Source organism: Sciurus carolinensis, chromosome 6, assembly GCF_902686445.1.
Source record: "Sciurus carolinensis chromosome 6, mSciCar1.2, whole genome shotgun sequence".
NCBI classification, from domain to species: domain Eukaryota; kingdom Metazoa; phylum Chordata; class Mammalia; order Rodentia; family Sciuridae; genus Sciurus; species Sciurus carolinensis.
Window position 1 is genome coordinate 91,865,439 of NC_062218.1, and position 25,744 is coordinate 91,891,182.

The 25,744-nt window shown below is 34.3% G+C and overlaps 1 protein-coding gene across 1 annotated transcript in view; it reads right to left on the reverse strand.

The window, feature by feature from the left end:
• Fbxl17 (F-box and leucine rich repeat protein 17) overlaps nucleotides 1-25,744 on the reverse strand; it is a 515,989-nt gene that overhangs the window by 320,814 nt on the left and 169,431 nt on the right. Inside the window, exon 6 of the mRNA XM_047555024.1 lies at nucleotides 13,161-13,291. Within this exon, the coding sequence (XP_047410980.1) occupies nucleotides 13,161-13,291 (131 nt within the window). The remainder of the gene's footprint in view (nucleotides 1-13,160; nucleotides 13,292-25,744) is intronic.

Sequence of the window (25,744 nt, forward strand, 5' to 3'; positions counted from 1 at the left end):
TTGCTTATAACTCTGTGGGCCAGTGATATGACTTTGGCCTAGCTAAATTTCTGCTGGTTTCACTATACGAGACTCCAGGAAATTGAAGGCTTGACTGAGACTGGACGGTCTATGAGGATCTCACATGTCTCACAGTTGGTCCTGACTGCTGGCTACACGTATATATCTTCATATGGTCTCTCATCCTTAGAGAGACTAGTCTAGGCTTATTCACATGTTGATGGAATGATTCCAAAAAGGCAAGAACAGAAGTTGAAGCCAACACTTGGAAATCTCATGACATAATTTCCACTATATATACAATTAGTCAGACCAAGTAACAAAGCCAGCCCAGATGCAAAAGGATAGAGAAACAGACTTCACTTCTTAATGGGAAAGTAGGCAATGTCACATATACAGATGTGAAAAACTTGTAGCTTTATTTTGCAATCTTCTATAGTCTGAAAAATGAGATGATTTTTATAGCACCTATGTTATCTTTCAACTATAAGGAATTGTGGAGTTCAAGTTTTGAAGGGCATAAAAGGAAGTACTAGTTTGTATTTTTCCCAAAATGGAGTAACACTGCTTTGCTTGCCTCAGTGACAGATTTTAAAAGAAGATCAAGATCCAAAACCAATGACTGGGAAGTGGTTTGCTTAGTTTGTTGGGTGGTTTTCTATGTTCTAAAAGTCCTCAAAACGTTTATATATGATCTTATCAATGTATTTATTTCTATCTGATTTGCTATTTTACCTTTTACAAGCAGCTTTCAAATTGAACATTCCATAGCAAATAGTGTCACTAAGAATCTAGATTGACTATGTAGCACTTCTAGAACTATGAAGTTCATAAAGAAGTAAATATGTCATTGTAAAAGATCAGATACTTTTATTCTGCTCCATGAAAATGGTCACTAGAGGAAAATTTGGTTCTTGAGATGTAGTTAATTAGCTAGGCTGAGAGAGCTAGTCATACTGATTTAAGAAAAGATAAAAACTTACAGTAAATAATACTTCTATTAACAAATAAAAAAAGTCTAAAATAAAACTTGATATTTATCCTTAATTATCTCAAATATTTTCCTCAATAATTTCTAAATTTCTTGTCATAGTCCAGAAAATCATTTTAAAATTTTAATTGTGTTATGAGAAGCCAAATAATGCTCTTCTAGAGGAAATGTCACTAGCCAATGCCTCTTTTGGTAACTGTTTCTCTTCACATTGATGAAGGCATCTTGGCATGAATTACTTGAAGTAGACAATTCAAAGTGATAATTAGGGGTCGTTAAGGTTTAGATATGGTAGTTCCCCAAAAGCTCAAGTGTGAGAAAATACAAGAAAGTTTAGAAGTGAAATTGTTGAGTTATGAGTGTATTAATCACTTGAATGGATTAACTGGGTGGTATCTAGAGGCAGGGAGTGTGTACCAGGAGGAGGTAGATCACTGATGGCAAGCCTTTGTGGTATATAGTTTGTCCCTGGTGAGTGAGAGCTGTCTCTGCTTTCTGATTGTCATGTCCTAAGCTGCTTCCTGTTGCTGTGATGTTCTGCCTCCCTTAGGCCCAGAGCAATGATGCTGGCTATCTGTGGACTAAGACCTCTTAAATTGTGAGCTCCAAATAAACTTTTCATCCTCTAAAATTGTTCTGGTCAGATCTTTTGGTCACAGCAGCAAAATAAATTAAAACAGGGTTAAGGTAACCATATCATAGAGTTCAGGAATAGCTATCCTCAACTTATTTTTTAAACCATCTCATAAATGTCTAAAATAACCTTTTTGTTTAATTATTTCAAAGTTTTACATGGGTGATAGATACACTATATGTTATATGGAATAGTTATCGTTTTTGAAAAATAATGATTATTCTAACATTTTTTAATTATATTGCTTACTAATCTTAATTGCCAGGATTCTAAGACAGTTCCAAAGAGCATCTTGAACAAACAGAAAAGCAATTAGCCTAAATTAATTGCTTTGCTGATGTGATTTACAGTAGGTATGCTTGGTGGTTTTGAAACTCCTGCCAGTGCTTTCACAACTTGATGTTTTGATGGATTTTTTTTAGCCTATTTTTGCATGAGAGCAATTAACCAGATAATTGTTGTAATGTGAACCTGGTCTTAATTAGTATGTTTAGGTTCATAGTATTAATCAACCAAATACTAAACATATATTTAAAGCGCATCACTTAAAAGTACTACTAGAATAGCTAAGGAAAAACTTGTAACATTTTTTTTTTCATATATCCAGACTTTTCTCACCAAGGAAAAGAGCAAATGCTGTAACTATTTCCTTTTCCTTTTTTCAATTAATAAGAAAGTCAAGTTAGGTTTCTAGTTCTTCATTTAAAAGTATTCTGAAGTCCCTAATACAAGGACAAAACACAATCACTGAATATTAAAACTCTATTTATTGAAATAATGAGACTATGGCTTTCAAATAAAGAGCATACAATACATAAAGCAAGCTCTATCTGAATACAGACCATGACATTAAATCCTTAGTTTATTAAATATCAGCTTCATTCAGAAAAAAAATAAATCTAGAAGAAAGGGAGCATTTGACTGGATTTCAGCTAATGTTTGAAACAAATTTAAAAGCAGATTTACTCATCCTACAAAAGCAGAATTTATAATTCTTTCAATATACATGTATAAAAGTTAACTTCTCAGAGCAGGGCCTCAGGCATGGTTTTGGGGAAAGGAAGTGAAACAAAAGTAAGAGGCCCAAAGATGAGGACACAGGACCTCCTTAAAAGGACAGAGACTTAAAATAGCAAATGGCCACACAACGATATATGCCACCAACAGAGGGATGTGCCATGAATTCAGTTAGAGAAAAATGTGATGTACCACTTCATATAACCACCATTATTATTTCATCTTTTCTTTAAATATAAAGAATTTCATATTCAATTTTAAGAGAAATTATTAGTTGCAATGTACTTGTGTTAATGTATATTTTGCTTTTATTCATACTTCAATAAGTAAGGAGCTGTTTTACATTGTTTTAAAGTAAATATTTTATCAGTTGAGGAATTATATACATAAAACTTTTCCATTTTCATGAGGCAAAAGGGTTTAAGCTAAAAGTATTCTGTCATTCTTCATGTCTTCAGGAAACTACCCCCTTTCTTAATTTCTAAAAGGACTATCATACAGAAAATAAGCCAGTTACATGCAAGTCAGGTCTGCCATTTTTAATTATTACCAATCAAGTCCCAGCAATTTTTCTCTGGTTAAACATATGTGTACCTATTTTATGAAATATTTCTTTATGCCACTGTTCATAAAATACTTTAGGATGAAGTAAAATCCCTTGCACTAAATTAATAACTAATCACAGGAGATATTTATCATCTCAAGCCTTTTACAAGAATTGTCAGATTTAATCACCTTTTTCATATTTTCACTATTTACTGGGCTTCATTTATCATACATTTAAAAATTTTGACAACAGTGAGTAATTTAATTATCATTTCCAGTTTGAGGGAGTAAGCATAAACAACTCTTAGAAAAAAGTGAGGTGGGAAATGGTAAAATTCATCCAAGTAGTCAATAAACTATTGTTTTCATTTAAAAAATGAAGATTTCCTTCATTGTTGGCAACTTAAAAAATTTGAGCCAAAACCATAGGCTCATAGAACTTTATTCATCATCAAATAAAATGTATCCTAGTCTCTCCCAAAATTTGATCATGAATTTTTATTTCATAACATAGAAAACAAGTTTTGTTTTCTTTTGTTTTAAATCCTACAAACTTTGCTGGGGTGTAGTTTGTAGAAGAACACGTACTTAGTATTCATGGGACCTGGGTTCAATCCCTGGTGCCATAATCAAACAAACAAAAAACAAAAACCCTCCTACTAATACTTATTATATATCTGTTTATTCATCTTTATATTGCCTGGAAAACAAAGTTAGTAGCAATATTTAGAGTAACACATTCAGGAATACCCATAGTATAACTCAATAGAAACTCTATTATTTGTAGAAATGTTCACTTATCACATTATTGTTCACTCAGTACCAAAGAAATATAGAAGTTAAAATTATGATTACATGTTAGTACTGTAATAAAGATTCACATTATTCTATTAGACAACATAATATGAACTTGGAGAACCACTAGAACAAACTCATTCACAACAAATCCAGTTTCCTTCTCATTTCCAGAACTGTAATTAAAAATCAAGTAGGCTGGGATAATATGCCTCTCATACAGATTTTCCTTTTAAGTGATTTTACTAGATTAAAAACTTTGGGGTTACAGGATAATTAGCAGTTCCTTAAAAATGATATTAGTAACTAGAAATACTGAAAGAATCAATAACAGCTGATATTCAATACTACTACTAAACAACTGACAGACTTCTTTTAAATTTGAATACAGTAAGACTCTTATGTGAGGCTAAATACATACATCATTTTGTCAAAGAAATTTCACCTTTTGTAGAAAAATACCACCAAATATTTGAAAAATCATATGTATATAAAAAAGTATACAGATTAGTCATGCCAATCATTTTTTACCAAAGGTACTGAAACCATCAATGAAATTAACTTCCTTTTCTTTAACTGAAAGACACAGTATGTATCCAGTATTCTCCTTTAGTTGGTAATGGTTATTTGCTAAAAATGACAAGAAATATTCACAGAAAGTGAAATAAATGTGTCCCATTACATACTTAAATAACTATACAAAATTCATATGTGAAATTTTTTTGAGACTAACTATGAGTCAGGTGTGGTACAAAAATAGACAAGACTTTCTACTTTTCCTCAAGAAATTTCATAAGAAATGAAGAGTATTTACAAATGGAATTGTTTGGAAAAAATACTTCTTATTACAAAATACGTTGTTTAAAAAATCTTCAACTGCACATGTATAATGAAATATCCAAAACTTGTCACCTTTTAGATATGCTATAGGGAAAAGAGAAGATAACTTCTATATGATGTTCAGAGCTATCAAGCATAGTCTGCTGAGGTCTAATAACCACATTACCTTATTATTAAAGGTAAAACATTTAGGACCTCAGAAGGGAGCAGGAGCAGCACAAATATTAAAAATCAAAGAATACCAAGAGGACAGGCATGGTGTGAGACTTTCCTGAGCCTACCCAGACATATGATCCCCTTAGGTCTGAGGCAGAATAAGGTACTGGAGATAAGGAGCCCTTAGTGGTTGCAGTTTGGGTTTTAAAGGCATACAAAAATGGGTTCTGGTCCTGTCTTCCCTAGTTGTGAGCTGTCCAACATCTCTAGGCTTTAATTCCTTGGTCTGGAGTTTATAATTTCTTTCTCAGGGTTGTTGCAGAGATTAAATGGAACAATGTCTGATACAGATTGTAGTAAATCAGTACCTATTTTTAGCTATTGTTATTATCCTTACTCCAGAAAAGAAGAAAAGGGGTTGTGGGAGGGTATTATACACTCTGACCTCACTAGACCTTCAAAACCAAGTACAGTTTTAAAGAGAGGGTTAATGGATAGAAAAACACAGAAGACAGCACTTTTGCAGATGGGCTGGAAGCCTGGATACTGGTTGCTTCAATACCATACTATCATTCTAGGGATGGTCTAACAAATAATTGTGAATATGTAAATATAAGACAATGTTAAAATATGCCTACTTCAAACTAACATCACTTGCTCAGAAAGATGTTTTTCTGATCCTGAAGTCTCCCAGGACTCAGTAAAATATATTTCATTATTCTTTTGGCAAAAATATGAAAGTCATACAATAAAAACAAAAATATTCAGTGGATTACAGAATTAAGTTAAAACTCAGTTTTACTAAAGTTCCAACTAGCCAGCCCAGCCATGTTATTAGGGACCAAAAGTATTCAGTCAGACTGCTCTGCATTCCACTGAAGAAGAACAGTGCTGCTGAAAATACCATCAGGAAGTCGCTTCAATAGTAAGCATTATTATTGTTTTGTTCTTCTTAATGATGAGGTCTCACTATGTTTCCCAGGCTGGCGCTGGTCATCTGAGTTCAAGTGATCCTCTTGCCTTAGCCCCTAGAGTAGATGGGTACTGGTCATCTGAGTTCAAGTGATCCTCTTGCCTTAGCCCCTAGAATAGATGGGTACAGGCAAGAACCACCATGCCATTAAAATAATCAGCATTATTTTTGCTTCCTCTTTATTTCCAAGTTTTTATTTCCTTAGTTTTTATAAGAGAAAACTGGTCATACTCTACACTCAATACTCAAAGGTGAAAGGTATTCCTCTTCTCCAGACCACTTAACTTTAATAGAAATCAAAATATTCTCAAGCTCAAATTCAACTATGCCTGCTGGATTTAATGGATAGGTTTGGTACCCTTGGGCAATCTTTAAATCTGAGTCTCTAGGAGAATTAAGTAATATTAGGGGATTGAAATGAAATAAAATTCTAAGTCCACTGTGACATGACATTCACTAGAAGATGGTAGATTATCCACCCAGTGCTGGAACACTTATAAATACAATATATAGCATATGTTCACAAAAACAATTCTGGAAATAAAACACAATGGGCACTCAGCAAATATTTTATAACACCAACACCTGCTCAAATCCTTTCTGAACTTTATTTCTAAATATCACCGTTTTTTATTGAATCAACGGAAATTTGAAGAAAGAAACAGAATAAACATTAAGAGAAGATCAAGGGAGTTAGAAAAATCTTTATATAAAGCCTCATTGAGTTTTACATGAGCCAGGTACCGTCAGTCTCACTACACAGGGTGGAAAAGTAACCTATCATGTTACAACTCTAACCTGAATAAACTCAAAAGACTAAATAGGGCTTTTTCTATAAGAAAAGAGAAAAAATAGTATTAAGATTCTTTAATACAAAAAACAAAGGAATCCTGAATGAAATACTAAGCACTACCAATGAATTCATTTAAAAACAACCAACCTTATGGGCTGAAGTTATAGGTGAGTGGTAAGAGTACATGCTTAGATGTCCAAGTCTCTGTGGTTAATCTCCAGAAGCAAAATCAATAACGTTAAATGATAGATCTGAAGTTGAAAGGAGTTTAGCAAACTAGTTCAACTTTCTTTATCTTATCCTGAGACTAAGTTTTCCATCTTAAAAGGCCATCAATAAATACTAAGGCTTTTAACTTATTGTAAGCTGAATTGTTTCCTTTTGTTAACTTATACCAAGTGGTCAAAGTTCTGGTGTCTGAAATAACAAAAAACTAATTTAGGCAGACCAATTAAGTCTCAATTATCTGTCATACATCTTGTCATACTCTAAAATAACTATCTGACTTAAAATATGAAATACCTAAAAATCTCTACATTCTGGGTTTTAAAGGAGAATTCAGATTGTAGACTAAAGTGAGAGATAATATGAAAGCGAGGTCATGCCTGGTGCAAAAAGTGACGAACTGGGAAGAAGTTCAAGAAAATAGCCCATTCCCCATTCTGTAAAATTGTGTTGCAGGATCCAAAACTTTTTCAAAAGATCCAAATTCAGAATTCTTACGTGAACTATTCAAATTTTTAATGTGCTAACAACTAATTCAATTTTTTAAAATATTGTATATACCAAACAAACTTCAAATGGTCTTATTTGAAATTTTTATTTAAATAGAAAATATCCATAGTTATTATTTTAAACTTCAGGACATATAAGGGGAATTAGCAATATGTTGTCAACTTTATTATATAGTAAACTAGTCACAACAGTCTAAGATTTGCAATTCTCCAAATTTTGGAGTATGCATTCATGCAATAGCTCCCTTCACATAAATAAAATAGACACACGGCAAATTATGGCAACATAATTCACTTCAACAACCACTGCTATGGTTTGGACTTGGTTTAAGTTGTCTTCCAAAGATTCACGTGTTAGGAGCTTGGTGCTCAGAGTGGCAGTGTTGAGCTAGTGGAATCTTTAAAGGAATGGAGCCCACTGGGAGGTGGTTACCTCTTTGGGGGTGCTATCCTCAGACAGATTATGGTGGTTCTCATGAGACCTCAGTTGGGGTTTCTACAAGAATAAGTTGTTATAAAAAGGCAAGCCTGACCCCTGAACTTTTCCTCTGGTTTCCTTGGTCACCATGAGATCTCTTCTGCAAGTATTTCTGCCACCATGATACAATGGGGACCTCACCAGAGGTGAAACACATGGGACATTTTATTTTAGATTTCCAGCCCTACCTAGATAAATCTTTTTTCATTATATATTAACAGCCTCTGATATTTTGTTATAGCAATGAAAAACCCTGGCTTTTGTTATGCTTTATGATGTTAGCTAGTAGATGCTAAAGAATCCTTCATCTCTCTTATATTATTATCCTTTAATAATTGCTCCTAATTCATAGGCAAGTATTGTCAACTTTTAAATGAAAAGATCATTTGATAATATTTGATAATGAGGATACAAATAGTAGGACTAGATGGTTTTTTTTTTTCAGAATCAAAGTTAAAAATTGAAAATGGGGAGATTGCCTCTTTGACAATGGATTTAAAAATTAAAAATAGTTTTTGTAAAGATCTATTGAAGTCAATGATATTGAATTTAATACTTATTGCCACAAAATGATAAACATATTTCTGTAACAATGCTCAGAATCATTCAGTTTTTTACATATAAAACATGCTGCTTTGGAGCACTGTGTCAAATATACGAATACACTGAAGACCAAATTAGATGTAAAATACCAAAAGATTTATATCAAGTACAAATAAACATTACAATAAACTTATAGTCAGAGACAGGGAAAGAGACATAATAACCAGATGTTTAATTTAAATCATTGATAGAAATAGTCAGTGTTCTCTTTTCATAAAACACTGGATTTTATTTGTATTCAAAAGCAATGGTAAATGTCAAATGACTATGAGACCATCCTTCTGAATACAAGAAAATATCATGCTGTTTAACTCTCACAACACAAAAAGTGCCTTCTGAAAAACAAAGATAAAGAACAGCATGCCTCAAACAGATCAACTGCAATACCACAACACACTAGCAGATACCATGAGCATACAGAAATGTGCCTCAATTAATGTTTTTAAACTTTTGAACTTCAAAAAATATTCACAGATAAGAACTCTAAAAATCTATAAAAATAATGGAGACTAGAATCAGTTAATCTTAATGTGAGGAAACCTGTATTAAATCTAGCAACATTTAAGATTGATCCTTAAAATTGCTATTTATAGAATATTATGTACTAGGCAGAATATAGGTTCTATTGTTGGAAGAAAATAATGAGCTCAATAAAAATAGAAAGCTAGGCATTTTACATAAACATCAATTGAGTGTGAATTTCAGCTATCAAATGGAAAATTGACTCATGAGCCACTTACTTTTTCTTGTTTGTCCTCATTCAGCTTTTACTTTATCAGTGATCAAAAAAAAAAGCATCAAAAATGCCAAAGTAAAATAAATGGTCTAAATTTAGTAGGACCAATATGACCTTACTCTGAACAAAAGATGTTAAAAGGCTTAAATGAAAACACATGTAAGCCTATCAATTACCTGGGTAATAAAGGTTACTTTTGTCCCTGCTATCCTCATTATTGTCATTAAGTCTTATATAACCTAAAGAGAGCAACCTTTGAGAGCAGCTGGGTCTCAGTGCCCCCAGTCTGAGGCACAGTACCAAGTATTTAGTGGGAGGTTAATAAATGCTTCCTTGATTTACTGAGGCATAATAATAATGAATGAATGTAAAAAAGAAGCTAATTGATAGGCTAAATGCATTAGTGCATTCCAGTGCCCTCTATATGAAAGGTCACTAACCCATCTCAGCTAAGTGCTGAAATTTTAATTAGGTCTGATAGGAAGTCCCAGATTTATACCAATATAATTACAAATATTACTTAGCTTAGTAATACAGTGTGGCAAGAACAATGAGATGAGTAATTTAGATGATACTGTAAAGTGGGTTTTAATGTTTGAAAGTTCTATTATAGTACACAGGATAAGTGCAAGTAGTGTAATTAAAACCTAAAAGAGTCTGATCTTTAAAACTCTACTTCTCAACCTCATTAACATGCATGTTTTCTCAATTAATCCAAACTTTTCCATTAAACACATAAAAATATACTTTCATTCTCTGCAAATAAATCTCCACAGCATGTATATTTAGGATCAAACACCAAATAACCAGTACAGTTAAGGAGGAAAAGAAATGATTGAAACTGCATAAGGTTTCAGAACATGAAGCCTAACAAAGAGAAGGAAAGGCACTGTGAGGGCCACCCACTTTTTGATTCTGTAAGTCACCCAGTTACAGCTAAATGAGCATTTAAAGATCTGAAAGACTGTAAGTTTCTGGACTTCTTTGTTCAATTGACACGAACTTATGCAAATATTTATTTAGGAGACAATCCATAAAAGCATATATGGACTGCATCTTATTTAACAATTATAGTATTCTTCAATTACTGACTTTCCTACACAGGACAGATACACAGAAAATTGTTATGGAATATATCTTCTTTGAAGAAACAGGTTTTTTTTTCCCTTTAATACAATGAATCACTAAAAAAGTTATCTCAGTATTAAGCTAATGTTAAACAACTAAAACTACAAAATAATTTTATTTACTTAATTTTATTATTATGAAAAGCTTTTTAAAGATTATTTTGTTACATAATTGCCTAGATAGAAAAATGTCAATTATAGAGATAAATTTTAACATTTAAATTACTATCAATTTTCCCTCGATTTTGATATGCTTCATATAGTGAATATTACTAGAGCACAATAATTGCTTTTTATAAATGTTGCCCATGTGTCCATGCTACATTAGTAAAGTTTTCAAGACAATTTGAATATTTGAAATATTAGTAAGTTTTATAAGAAAAATAGTTATGGATTAAAAACTTAAACATAAGACCTGCAAATATGAAACCACTGGAAAACATTAGGGGAAATGCTTCATACCACTGGAATGGGCAAGAATTTTTTGAACAAGATCCTAAAGGTGCAAGAAACAAGCAAAAGTACACAAATGGGATTATATCAAACCTAAAAGCTTCTGTACAGCAAAGAAAACAAAGTGGAAAGATGGGAGAAAATGTTCTCAATCTACACAATTAACAAGGGATAAATTTTCAATATTATCTAAGATACATAAGGAAGTCACAGAAAAAAAAAACAACTCAATCAAAAAATGGGCAAAAGACCCTTATAGACATTTCTCAAAAGAAAACATACAAATGGCCAACAGGTATATTATAAAATTCTCAATATCTCTAATCAACAGGGAAATGAGCTATTACCTCACCCCAATAAGAATGACTATTACTTTAAAAAAAAAAAAAAAAAAAACAGATAACAAGCACTAGCAAATCTGTGGAGAAGACAATCTTTTCACACTGTTGGTCAGAATGTCAGTAGGTACAGCTGTTATAGAAAACTGGAGTTTACTCAAAAAATTCAAAGTAGGACAACCATGTGATCCAGCAATCCTATCACTGTGTATATATCCAAAGTAAATGAAATTCATATGTCAAAGGGACATTTGCATTCCCACATCTATTGAAGCATATCATAATAGTCAAGAAATGGAAACAACTAAATGTTCATCAACTGATGAATAAAGAAAATGTAGTATATATGTACTATTCAGATATGAAATGTATGAAATTCTGTCATTTATGACAATATGGATGGACCTAGAGACCATCATGTTAAATGAAATAAGTCAGGCACAGAAGGACAAGAACTGCATAATCTCAATTAGATAAGAATACAAAAAAACTGATTTCATATAAGTTAAGAGTACTATGCTAATTACCAGAAGCTGGGTGAGAAGTTGATCAATGGGTAATAAGTCATAGTTAGATAGGAGTAAGAAGTCCTAATGTGCTCTTGCACAGTTGGGTAACAATAAATAATGATAATGTACTATTTCACCATTGAATGTTTTCACCAGGAAGAAATAGGTCAATATAGAAAAGATAGATATCTTTAACCTGATTTAAACATTAGACAATGTGAACAGGTATCAAAATATCACATGGTACCCCATAAATATGTACAATTATTATTTTATGTATGTTAAAATTATAAACATTTAAAATAAATAAATACTAGCAAAATTTTTATTCAGGAGTCAAGTAAAGAGTTATTCAGGATAATCTAAGAAAATGTCATTAGAAATTCCCATAATTGGGGAACATGGGATCTATACGATTTCATTTTTGAAGTATAAAAGGAGATTAAAAGTGGGGGGCAGGGAGTCTTGAATTTAAAGCATTATCTGATAAATATAACAAATTATTTCTATTTATAAAAATTAATTCCATATAAATAAGTTTTAATTTTAGCTAAAATAGTGCTTTGTATTTTGAAAGTAAAATATTTTTGGTAACTTATCTTTTTAAAAAAAATTGAGGGCTGGGTTTGTAGCTCAGTGGTAGAGTACTTGCCTAGCACATGTGAGGCACTGGGTTTGATCCCCATCACCACATAAAAATAAATAAAGAAAATAAAGGTATTTTAAAAAATTCTTGAAAAGTTAGTGGGCAAGAATTCTGTCTACAAACCTACCTCAACTAATCAGTAGTGCCAGTACTACTATGCAATTGCCCCTGAGAGTTTGTCTACATTTTTTTCTTCCATTAGGTCATATTTCAAAGAAAAACGGATTTATCATTATTTATAAGACTTTCCATCTCATGCAGTTTTACACTATATATTATATATTATATATAATTATATATATTATTATATATATAATTATATATTATATTATATATTATATATTATATATTAAATAACTTTCATTTTCAAAACAAAATATTCAAAGTGTAAAATGTCATCAACAAGAATGTCATAATAAACACATTATGTTTGAGATAATTTCTCATTTTCCTTGATAAACATACAGCAAAATCAACCACAAAAAACACAAAAATATTAAAAAGACAATCAATATATCCTGGATGGGTAATAAAGGAAAGAATGAATAGACTACTACTGTAGTTGTTTAGGCCACCATTTGTCTTAGAGCATATAAAAACTTTGCAGCATTTATAAGCAACAGATGAATTAAAAGTAAACACCTAGAGAATATTCAAAACTTAAGCTTATCAATTTGAAAAGGCACAGCTGCATTCAATTTTACTTAAAGTTGATGTGCCTTGTTATGACAATTAGTATTTGCTACATGCTTTCCTCTGGAAAAGTGTTTTTAAGATGTTACAACAGTTACCTGTCATTTATGATCCAGTTCAGACAGAGATTGAGAGAACTAAGATTTTTGCACCTCTTGACAATTTCCATCACAGTTTCATTATCCAGTTCAGTGATATGACGTAAGTCCAAGCTGGAAAGGTTTCTTAGCTAATAAGATAAATAAAATGAAAGATAAAAAAGGTAAATGCTAGAAGCTTTCTCAAAAACTATTATAATACTGTTCATTACAAAATAGAGCATCACTGTACAATATTTAAAACAGATAATAGTCCAGAATCATTGTTAACATAATATTTTACATACTAAATTAAAAATGAGTGTGGACTTCTGATGAATATATAAATGGCAACAACGCTAAAATAAAACAGATTCTATTGATATAATAAAGATCAAATATTAGTAAATTCTTATCTAATAGGTGGGGGGAAGCTGTTGAATATACTACAAAAAGGATCTACAATTGGGTAAGATTATTCTGGCAGTGTTCAATTTCAGATATTTATTTTCATAATTATAATACCATTTCTGAATAGGTTTTCTCATTTTTGAAAAGGTGAAATATGAGTAAATCCTCAGCGGAAATAGGATTAACTTTTTTCCCTGTCTTAGGCAGATTTATCTGTCCTTGAGTATACACCCACCATAGGAATGCTGGGTGTAAACCAGATGGGTATAGTATCAGAAGATCTCAGAAACGACTGTCTCCCAAATTAACAAGTAACTAATAACTCCAGAGAACATGTGGAATGTAACCTTTCAATCACCTCTTTAAAAGTCCCTGTTCCTGCTGATGGGCAGAATCACAGCCTCTGGGACAGGAGTCCCCTGTATTTCTCCTTTGCTAGCAAAGCAATAAAACTTTTTTTTTTTCTTTTTCTCAAAAAAAAAAAAGAAAGAAAAAGAAATATGATTAAATGGTTAATTCAAAGATATCTTGGTGATATTTTATCAATGTACTCCAAATTGTACTATCATATGAATATACTTCATCCGGAAACAATAGAAAACACTTAAGAAGCAAAGATTTTCTGTGCATTCCATCTCCTACATTTCTTCATATTCTCTATTTCTTTCTTCAGGTTTCTTGTCTCCCCCAGATATTTAGTCTCCAGAAGCAAATTAAGGAAATCATTTACACAAAGGTGGCAAGATCTTAAATATCCTCTTCAAATAAGGTACATTTTCAAATAAGGTATTTTTGCTTAATAAAATATAAAGAATTAATCTAGAGGAATGTGTCACATCAAATGACTCTCTACCACCCCATGAAAAACGTCTATGCCATAATATTTTACCTTCTTAGGCAAGAGAAACTTTGTATACATGATCGAACTATGGATCCTAAAGTGGGAAGATTCTCCCAAATTATTCGAATAGGCCCAATCTAAGTTCATGATCCCTGTAAAAGATTCTCCTAGTTAAGCAGAGAATCTCAATGTGAGAGATGTGACCAAAAAGGCAGGAACTTTTTGAGTCATAAGAGGAATTTAATGAGTCTTTTTTTTTCTTTTTTTTTAATTTATACTTTTTAGATATACATACATGACAGTCGAGTGTATTTTGACATATTATACAAACATGGAGTATAACATATTCTAAATTAGGATCCCATTCTTGTGGTTGTACATGATCAATGTGCCTTTTAAAAGCACTGAATGTGAAGGAAGGGGACCAGGAGTCAAGGAATGTGAGTAGCTCAAGAGCTGGAAATAGCCCAAGGATGACAGCCAGAAAGAAATAGGGACTTCAGACCTACAACTTTATAGAACTTAATTCTGTCAAAAGCTTGAAGGAGCAAGAAAACTGACTCTCTTCTTGAGTTTTCAGGAAGAAACACAAATAAGTCGACACCTGGAATTCAGCCTGGTGAGATGCATGACAGACAGATTTCTAATTTACAATATTAACAGTGAGATGATAAATTTTTGCTGTTTTAAGCTGTTAATCTTAATGTGAGGAAACCTGTATTAAATCTGGCAACATTTAAGATTGATCCTTAAAATTGCTATTTATAGAATATTATGTACTAGGCAGAATATAGGTTCTATTGTTGGAAGAAAATAGTGAGCTCAATAAAAATAGAAAGCTAGGCATTTTACATAAACATCAATTGAGTGTGAATTTCAACTGTCAAATAGAAAATTGACTCATGAGCCACTTACTTTTTCTTGTTTGTCCTCATTCAGCTTTTACTTTATCAGTGATCAAAAAAAAAAAAAAGCATCAAAAATGCCAAAGTAAAATAAATGGTCTAAATTTAGTAGGACCAATATGACCTTACTCTGAACAAAAGATGTTAAAAGGCTTAAATGAAAACACATGTAAGCCTATCAATTACCTGGGTAAAAAGGTTACTTTTGTCCCTGCTATCCTCATTATTGTCATTAAGTCTTATATAACCTAAAGAGAGCAACCTTTGAGAGCAGCTGGGTCTCAGTGCCCCCAGTCTGAGGCACAGTACCAAGTACTTAGTGGGAGGTTAATAAATGCTTCCTTGATTTACTGAGGCATAATAATAATGAATGAATGTAAAAAAGAAGCTAATTGATAGGCTAAATGCATTAGTGCATTCCAGTGCCCTCTGTATGAAAGGAGCAATAGGAAATTAGTATGCGACATTTTCAGCACCTTGAGGGAGTTCCCCCGGACTAGTTTTCTCTAGGCCACTATCAAATCCTACTTAAAAGGGGGTAGATTATACTCTGTAGGAAGCCAACTTGTAGGTGTAACCCAAATGCCAAAGGCCACAGAGTGGTGAAAAAGCCAAGACTCAAGAGTCAGTTCAGTTTAAACCCCAAAAGAAAAACATTGAACCTTCACTGTAAATGATCTATGTATCTGCTGTCCAATATGGTAACCATTGGTCATGTGTAGTTACAGGGTACTTCAAATGTGACCAGCATGACAGGGACACAGATCTTAAATTTAATTTAATTTTAATTCATTTACACAATTTTTGTATCTGTGTGAAACCAGTGGCTACAATTTTGAACATAACTCTCCTAAAGAAGAACGAATGGTCCTTGGAGGAATGGGAAGTGAGTCAGCCCGGCACTCTTTTCATCTCCACTCAAAAAGGGAGAAACTACATACAGAGAATTCAGACAGGACCACTATTCACTACTCTCCGAAGCATGCTATAGAACTATGGAGAGAAAGAGAGATGACTAAGAGACATAAAACAGTCAAAACAATAGGCAAATTTTAATTGTGACAGCAAACTTCTGTAATGGCTTCTTCTAAGAGTTAAATTTTGAGTATTTGTAAAGACAGAGCTGTGCCAGGCACAGTGGTACACATCTGCAATCCCAGCAACTCAGGAGTCTGGAGTAGGATTGCAAGTTCAAAGTCAGTCTCAGCAACTTAGTGAGGTCCTAAGCAATTTAGAGAGACCCTGTCTCAAAATAAAAAGGGCTGGGGATGTGGTTCAGTGGCTAAGCACCCTGGGTTCAACGCCCAGTACAAAAAAAAAAAAAAAAAAAAAAAAAAAAAAGACTTGTAGGAAAACCTCTCTATTATTGGTCCATCAGGTTACATGTCTAAGGAAGATCAACCAATCTACCATGGGAACTCAGGAAAATAACACTCCAGATTGAAGGCAGAGCTGGAAAAGAAGAAATGGGTTTTGACAAAGTTGTATTCAAGTCACCATGGGTACCTTCACTAATACAACCAGTATCTGGTAACCAAAGCACATTGTTAGAGAAGGGACTCAACACTTATTAAAATATTTACCATTGTCTCACTCTTAATCATAGGAAATGAGTTTAACAGAAATCTTTCAGAAAAATGTTTGCACAGTCCCTTTTCCTGAACTCATATTTTGTCACAAGCTTCCATATATATTTTAGTATCATAGGTAACTGTCTTTTCATTTCCTTTAAAATTTTATTTTTCACATGATTTTATACAAAAGCTGAAGAAGTGACTACAATAGTTTCACTGGTCATATATTCTTATTCTTGATGAAGCAAAGATGAACTCATATATATATATATATACCAAGAATCAAAGCTAAATTTCCTCTTATTAATGTTTTCCTCAGTAATACTCTTGATGCTTCTATTTTCTAAATAAAAATTATTTATTTATTTTTAGTACATTATAATTAAAATACACTATTTTTTGAGTACCACCTTAAAACTGTTTATTGATAAAAATTTTCAAAAAATGAAATTAAGAAAACACAACTTCAGACTGTGAGAAGGAAGACAAAGTCAATGCCAGTGTAAAATCTTTTCTCCCAGAGTATAAGGGTAACAAATTCAGACATCTTGGCAGATTTCTATACTATGAAATTTGCAGGGATGCAGCTCATGATATCATCTATATACTGAAATGAATTAATGTATATTCATCAAAGACTAATAGGTCATTGATCAATAAATCACACTATTTTTATAGTTAGCCTTCTATACAGAGCATTTTTTATTTCCACACCCAAATATTTTTACTGCTATTGGAGAAATTCTGCTCTGAATATATATGAAGAGCTAAGTCATTTCTTTGAGCTGCATGTGCCAGTGGCTTGTTGAGCTCATGTCTTGACAGCAATGTGAATTCCTATGTATCTCTTTGCTTCTTTCCTGTAAAGTATGTCTTCATCACAACAGTGTGAATGTACTTAATATTCACTAAACAATGGTTAAAACAGAAAAGCTGTTATATGTATTTTACCACCATATAAATATCACTTCATCAACCAGAAGAATGTGAGAGCATGTGATAAAATTCTGTAGAAAAGAAAATTTAAAGTTGTTTGTGCCTGTTCAGTCCCTGAAAGTAGGAAAGAAAACTGAGGACCAACAAGGTCTGAGTATCTTATTAAAGTGCAGATAATAGGGAGGGAGATATTAGAAAATCTAAACTACTTCACAAACTTTCCAAAGAAAGTATCTAAAGATAGCTTCTAGTACTTATCTATATCAAAAAGTAGCAATTCAAGCAACTATCTATATATGATAAACTTGTAATTCTCATTGACTCTTGAACCTTGAGAAATCCTGCATTCAGGTCTGCTCAGCACAAAGTGAACCAGACGATGACCTCAAGACACTTGTGACTGTCATTAGCCTGTATTTAGTATCCACAATTGGAACATTTCTTACTTTTCCAAAGGAGCACCTTTACATATATGAGGAAACAGGGTTACCTTGGCTTTCACACTGCAGGATTTTACTGGAATTTAAGAGTGCTTTACTCATTAGGCTTATTTTTTTCATGAGTTGATGGTCCTTGACTATGTTTACATGGCCTTTCCTGTGACCACTGTGATCAGCAGAACCCAAAGGTGGTTTCAGGAGACTAACTTCCAGTAACCAGAATAATTACAAGTCTCAGATTCAGTTCCTCTATAGAATGTGGCATTTTCATTCAAAACTCCACAAACAGCTCTGTCAAATTCATCACATTCCTTCCCTTGCTATGGGAATATCATAATAGTGCCCTACAGTGTTCCATAAAATAGTTACCTGAACAATCTTTCATTGTCTGAAATAGATAATTACACTTAGAAAACTGACATTTTTAATTAAACTTACTTTCCTTATAATTCAGTTAGTCTCACTGTTAGTCTTGGGTTATACAAATCTCAAAGGATTTGAATAAGCAAAGCCTTACAACTAATAATCTTTTAAGTGTTTCACTCTGATTTTCAAACATTTAATAAGGTATTTTAAGAGAAACTCAAGTCAGAATGTAGAATGTAGGGAATTCCCTTTCAGTTTAATACTGCTCCTGTTAGGAAAAAATATGTAACTTGTAGACATTCATGTTAAAACTAAAATTAGTCAGTGGTTGGTATGTCCATATATGTTGTTACATATAAAATGAGACATTAAAATATTGAAGTGTTACCTAGGAAATGCAGACTTGAGGATTATAAAAAGACCTTAAATGATTTCTACGTTACCTTAAGATCCCAGAAAAGAAAAAAATAAAAAATAAAAAAGTCAAACAGACAACCAAACAAAAAACAAACCTCTCAATAGTACAATTGTACAAGGTAACTACAGTGAATGAGTCAACAAATGAGGAATCACGGTGCCTTGGCAAAGGCAGGATAGATGTTCCACCATTTCAAGCTAATAAGGATAATTTATGTGAGACCAGTTGGAGGTGATAATTTTTTAAAAGAATGAAACTTATGTATGTTTAAATATGTTCAAATGCCAGTTAGGACCTAAATTATTTCTAGTCAGCCTTGCCAATACTGACTTTATTGGAGCAGGTATTTAAGTGATGAGTTGTAATCTTTGGGAAGCAAAATCAAGGGGTAAGACAGGTTGCCTTGCTAACGAAAGGATTGCTAAAGCTAACAGAACAGTACCACACTCTGCCAAACACCCATCAGACTGACTAGATGGAGACCAGAGGAGAGTCCTGTAATCTGAATTGTTAACTTGACCGGATCAGGAGATGCCGATGATTAAGAGGCTTCTGGATGTGCAATGAGGGTAGGTCTAGGAATGAATTGGCATGTAGGATTGGAATTGAAGTGGAGACCCTCCCTAAGCATGGGCAGCACCATCCAAGAGGATGGTGGCTTAGATGGAATAAAAGTTGGAAGAACAAGGGAGCAATGTCAGATGCAAGCTCTTCTTGAACAGGTTCTTGACTGCTGCAGCAATCACCTAAGGATGTCAGACTCCTGCTTCTTCACTCTTCCAAAGTAGACTCTGCCAGAAAGGCTTCTCTAACCAGAAGCCTTTGGTCTTGGACTAGGGTAGCACCACTGATGCCTCTTATTCTAGGCTTCAGTCTCTTGAACTGTGCAGCTACTGGTTCTTCCAGTTCTCCAGCCTGCAGACAATCACTGTGAACTATCTGGCTTCTGGCTATGTTAGCCAATCTAATAAATCCCCTTTTTATAATCATACTTCCTGTTGATTCTGTTCCTGTAGAGAACCCTGAATAATACAGAAATTGGTACCATGAAGTGGGGTCGTTACTGTGACTAACCTGACCATGCGTTTTATAAGCATTTGGAGTCTTTTGGAATTGGTGGGAGGAATTCTGAGATGTGTAGCAGTGCAAGCTGGAAATGCTTTGGATTGTTGTAAGTGGAGATTAATGACCAATTTCGGTGGGAGCTCAGAAGACCAGAATGGCAGTAGACTGTGGTCAATAAAGACAGGGCTCAAGAGGGTTCAGGAAAGGAGGACTCTATTGGAATTTGGAGTAGAAGCCATATGTGTTATTTTCTGGCTGAGAAGTTATCTGCATTTTGCCTGTGTCCTGAGACTTTCTGTGAAGCTGATTTTAAAAACGATGGACTTCTTAATCTGGTGGAAGAAATTTCTAGACAGACTAGTGTTCAGGCTGTGGCATAGATATTGCTGGCAGTTTTTAGCCAAATTTATTGTGATAATCAGGAGCAGAAAGCAGAGCAGATTTGGAAAAAGTAAATTTGAAAGGCTGAGTAAAATTAGGACCAAGGAAGTTGCAGTTGTTAAGGACATTACTGCCACTACAGAAATGCTAAAGATTTTGCCTAGAGACAATAAGAAAGGTGGCTTGAGGGCATCTCAGGAGCTGGCAAGACCACACCCATCTCAAGTTCAAGGGAGTAAAGGTGAAAATTCTCTAGACAAGAGACCAGTGGGGCATCCTTCTTGCACATGGGGGCCTAGGAAGTTTTTTCAACATGCTCAGTCACCCAGACACTCAGAGGCTACTGTAGCAAGGGTTTCCAGAGGCTTGGCTACTGTTGTAGTTGGCAACAGACCTTGGCATCAACCATGTGGCACTGGTTCTGCAGGAATGCAGGACACTTGGAGTTAGGGGGTCATGGAGGTTTCTACCAAGATTTCAAAGGAAGGCCTGGAAGGCCAGGCAAAGTGCAGCAGAATTGGAGTCCCTGGGGGCATCACCGAGAAGTCAAAGTGTGGAGATGTGAGGAGCGAACAGAAGTTGCACTGGAGACCCCAGAGATTAAGAAATACCAGTAATGTAGGACATAGTCCTAGAAACGCTGCAGGAATCGAGCAAAGACAAGCCAACAGAAAGGTCATCTGGGTTGCAACAAATAAGGCCACAGGGGCAGAGTTACACATGCCATGTGCCCCAGATGCCAGACAGGGAGCTACAGGACTTATTTGCCCAGTGAATTTCAGTTTTGCTTTGGTCCTATCCCTTCCTTCTATGCCCCTAATTTTGTGAGTGGAAATGTTTACTCTGTACCATTATATATTGGATACTTGTAAATTGCTTTTAATTTTTACAGGAGCTCACAATGCAAGATTGCCTTGAGCCTCAGAGAAGACTTTGGACTTGAACTTTGAGTAATCTCAGAACTGTTGACTAGGGGGACTCTTGGAAATGGAAAATATATATATTTTGCATTGTGAGATGGTTGTGAGTTTGGGGGGGCTAGGAGTGGAATGTTATGGTTTGAATGTGAGGTGTCCGCCAAAAGCTCACGTGTAAGACAATGAAAGGTTTGAAGAAGAAATGATTAGGTTTAGTCTTAACACAATCAGTGATTTAATCCCTGGCAGGGATTAACTGAGTGGTAACTGAAGTGGTAGGGTGTGACTGGAGAAGGTGGGAACTGGAGTGTAGCTTTGAGTATAGATAGACAGATAGATAGATAGATAGATAGATGGATAGATAGATAGATAGATATGTATATATCTGGCTAGTGGAGTCTCTCTCTGCTTTCTGATCAAGATGTGAGCTGCTTTTCTCCACCACACTTTCCTGCCATGATGTTCAGTCTTGCCTCAAGCCCCAAGGAATGAAGCTGACCTTCTATGGACTAAGATCTCCAAAACCATGAGTCCTCAAATACTTTTCCTCCTTTAAAATTTTTCTGGTCAGATCCTTTAGTCACAGTAGCAAAATAGTTGACTAAAACAAGCCCAAAGATACAGGTGGTCAAGGGTCAGAGAAAGGCAGCTATTAGAAAACTGGGGAAAACCTCCTTTTAAGGAAAGGAGAGAGACTCAAAGAGAAAGGGAAGGGGGTTTTAGCATAGATCTTGTAGATTAAAAACAGAAAGCAAGTAAAGAAATCAAGGCATTTGGTAACTGAAAAGAAAAAGGACAGAGAATTTCTGTGCAAGCAAAGGAAGACTTCCGCACCTTGACTGGGTTTGATATCTATACTTCGAGAAGAACTTGGTTGGATAAGAAAAGAAACACAGTGTATCCTTTCAATTCTTCCACTAGGCTGGAACCTCAGCTTGGTTAGGCATTCCTTATTGGAAATTTTAATAAAAACTAAATAAGTCAAATTTAGGACATCAGACAAATACTTCCCAGCACCTCATTGAACTAAGAGCATCACAGTGGAATTGGAAGGCTGTTACACTGCCTAAAAGCAGGGTACTAACAATAAAAATTATTGAAAACCATGAAAATAGGACTCCTGTCTTGGAATCCAGAGTTAAGTATTATGTTAACTCTCAGGTACCTTCTCTATGTATTTCCTTTTAACAACTTCCTTTTGATCACATTGGGTTTCCTTCTTTACTACCCTGCTTCTCCTCACAGAGCTATCCCTTTTAACGCATTTTTCCCAACTCACTAGCCAGATTAATCGTCCTTAAGTCATTCTGGTCCTATTTCCCACAGTCCCCAAAGTGCCTAGGAAACAAAAACATTCCTTCTGCCAAGAGGAATCTAAGCACTTCCCTATCAAGGTCCTTCATTCCCATCCCTACCATCCCCTGAAATCACTTAAGTTAGCTTAAATCTCTTTCCCCAAATTTTGAGAAGTTTTCTCATTGTGTCCAGTGAACTGTACTCATTATTTAAAAACTGTCTCACTTCACTCATTTTACTCTGATACATTGAAAGTTTCTCTTTTCTCTCTTCCATTTATTAAACTGATTCAAATCTTATCCTCTCTCCAAAGCCTTCTTGATTACTTTGGAGAAGAAAAAAATCATGTCTTAGAAATACAACATACTTGCCTTAATACAAATTATCAACTAGGCAGTTCAAATGTCTATGCCTTTTAACTGGGAATCATTAATTGGCAACAAGGGTTGAGCCAAGGGACTAAGGCACAACCTTTCCTTTCTGCTACAACTACTTAGGAGTTCCCTCTTCAACTTTATCTCCTTCACCTTCCTTTCCCCATTCCCTCCTTCCTCTCCTACCAGCCTACCCCTACCAGCCCTTCCTAGGCTGGTGCTGCTCAGGACCAATTTCTAATTACAAATATCTGAAATCTAATCTTAATGCCTGAGTTAGTCTAAATCTAGGTCTCTGATCCAATAGTTATGGTGCCTCTTCATTGATTCATTCATTCATTTACACTTGTTTAAAGCTTTCCTGAGCATCTGGCTCCAATTTTGTTCGCACATTTGGATCCTCTGAAGAACTTCAAAAAAATACTGATGAACAGGTCTCATCCTTAGAAATTATGATTTAAATGATTTAGGATAGAGTCAGTCATTAGTATTTCTGGAAAAAAATAAATCAGTAAATCCCAGCCCCACCTGGGAACCATTTCTGTAGTGGAGAGTGACTGTTATTTAAAGCCAGTTATTGAAAATATAAAAATACTCAGTAAAGTTCAGCCTCTTTAATCACTCAAAAAAGAATTCAGATATCATTCACATAGTCAATAACTATTGATTAGGCAACTATTATGTACCAGGAAACTTCTAGCTGCTAAAAATACAGCAGTGAAGAAGACAAACAATAATCTCTGCCCCCAGGTGCTTACATTCTTAGTTGGGAGGGAAAAAAATAAAAGAAATAGCCAAATTATATACTATATTGAAAGGTTAACAAAGCTTTCTCTGCATTAAGTATTATAAAGAAAAATAAAGCAAGGAAAGGTGGATGGAGAAGAAAGAAAAGGTTGTAATCTTAAATACGCAGTGAAGAATGATCTCATTGAAAAGATGATATCTGAACGGAGATCTGAAGAAGATGAAGGCAACAACAAAACCATGCTAATATCTGAAGTAGGAGTATAGTGCAAAGGTCATAAGATGGACTCTGGCCTAGTTTTTTGAAAGATAACTAAGGAACCAGTGGTACTATAACAGAGTGAAAGGAAGGGAGACAAGCAGGAAACATGGCCTAAGACATAAGTAAGAAAGGGCAGATGACATGGGGCCATGTGGACCACACTAAGGACTTCAGTTGTTTCTTTGAGGAAATGGAGAGTCACTGGAGGGTTCTGAACAGGTGGGTGCCATGATTCAACTTGTGTTTTGAAATGATGATTCATTCCTATTTCTCTGTTGAGTCTAGAATTAGGAAAAGCAAAAGCAGGCAGAGCATAAATTAATCTTGTCAAGTGACTAGAAGTGATCTGTACCACAGTGAGCAGCCATAGATGGTATAAAGTGATCAGATTCTGGATAGATTTGAAAGAAAAATCAACAGTATTGACAAACAGATTACATGGCATAAGAAAAAAAGAGGAATCCAAGATAATTCCAAGATTTTGGTTTAAGAAACCAGAAAGTACTGTTGCAACTAAGATAGCTTGAGAGAAGGTAGAAAAGACATACCATGCCTGCAATGCCCAGGAGACATATCAGATAAATTTAGGAGTCATCAGTACATAACAGGTATTTTTATTTCTAGATTTAATATAATTGTATTAATTATATATACATAATTATATATACATATGTTAAATTCATAAGGTTAGCTCAGTACAAACATTAGTTTCACATTATACAGTGAATAAAAATAATAATTGATTGACTTAATATGTAGAAATTCATACTTAGAGTAATTAAATGTAATACACAGAGCCTAGCACAATCCTAAAAATAATACATTAAGAGAAAAAATGTCCCAAAGTCGTCTGGGGCAGTTACAGACTAGGTTTTATGTGTCCTTATGCCAACAATGCATAATACAGCCTCCATATTCTCAGCACACGTACTCTATACAGTCATCAGGAACAGACACAGAGAGCAAGAGACTTTGCTCTCTGTAATATCAGTTGACACTGCTCATTCTTCTACCACAGTGTTAACCATGTGTTGTGGTTTAGATGTGAGGTGTTCCCCCAAAGCTCATGTATGAGACAATGCAAGAAGGTTTAGAGGTGAAATGATTGAGTTGACAGACTTAATTAACCCAATCAGGGTGTGACTGGAGGAAATGGGTCCCTGGGGATGTACCTTTCGGGTATATATTTGGTGGGCTGAACTTAGTGTGTGTGTGTGTGTCTGTCTGTCTGTCTCTCTCTGTCTCTCTCTTCCTCTCTCTCTCTCTCTTTCCTTCCTGATCACCATGTGAGCTGCTTTTCTCTCCCACACTCTTCTTACATTCAGCCTCACCTCATGCCCTGAGGAATAGAGTCAGCTCTCTATGGACTGAGATCTCTGAAACAATGAACCCCCAAAATTAACTTTTCCTCCTCTAAAATTGTTCTTGTGAGGTCTTTTAGTCACAACAGTGGAAAAATCTGACTAAAACACCATGCTATTTTATAATTTGGTTTAATTAAGTGTATGTACCTCCGATCAGACTTGACTTAAAAGAATGTTCTGGCATATACTTTTATCTTCTAGCACTCCAGAAAATGTATACAAATGTTTTATCTACTCTCTAAAATAAACTTTTCGGCTGGGGATGAAACTCATTGGTAAAGTATGTACTTAGCATGTGTGAGGCCCTG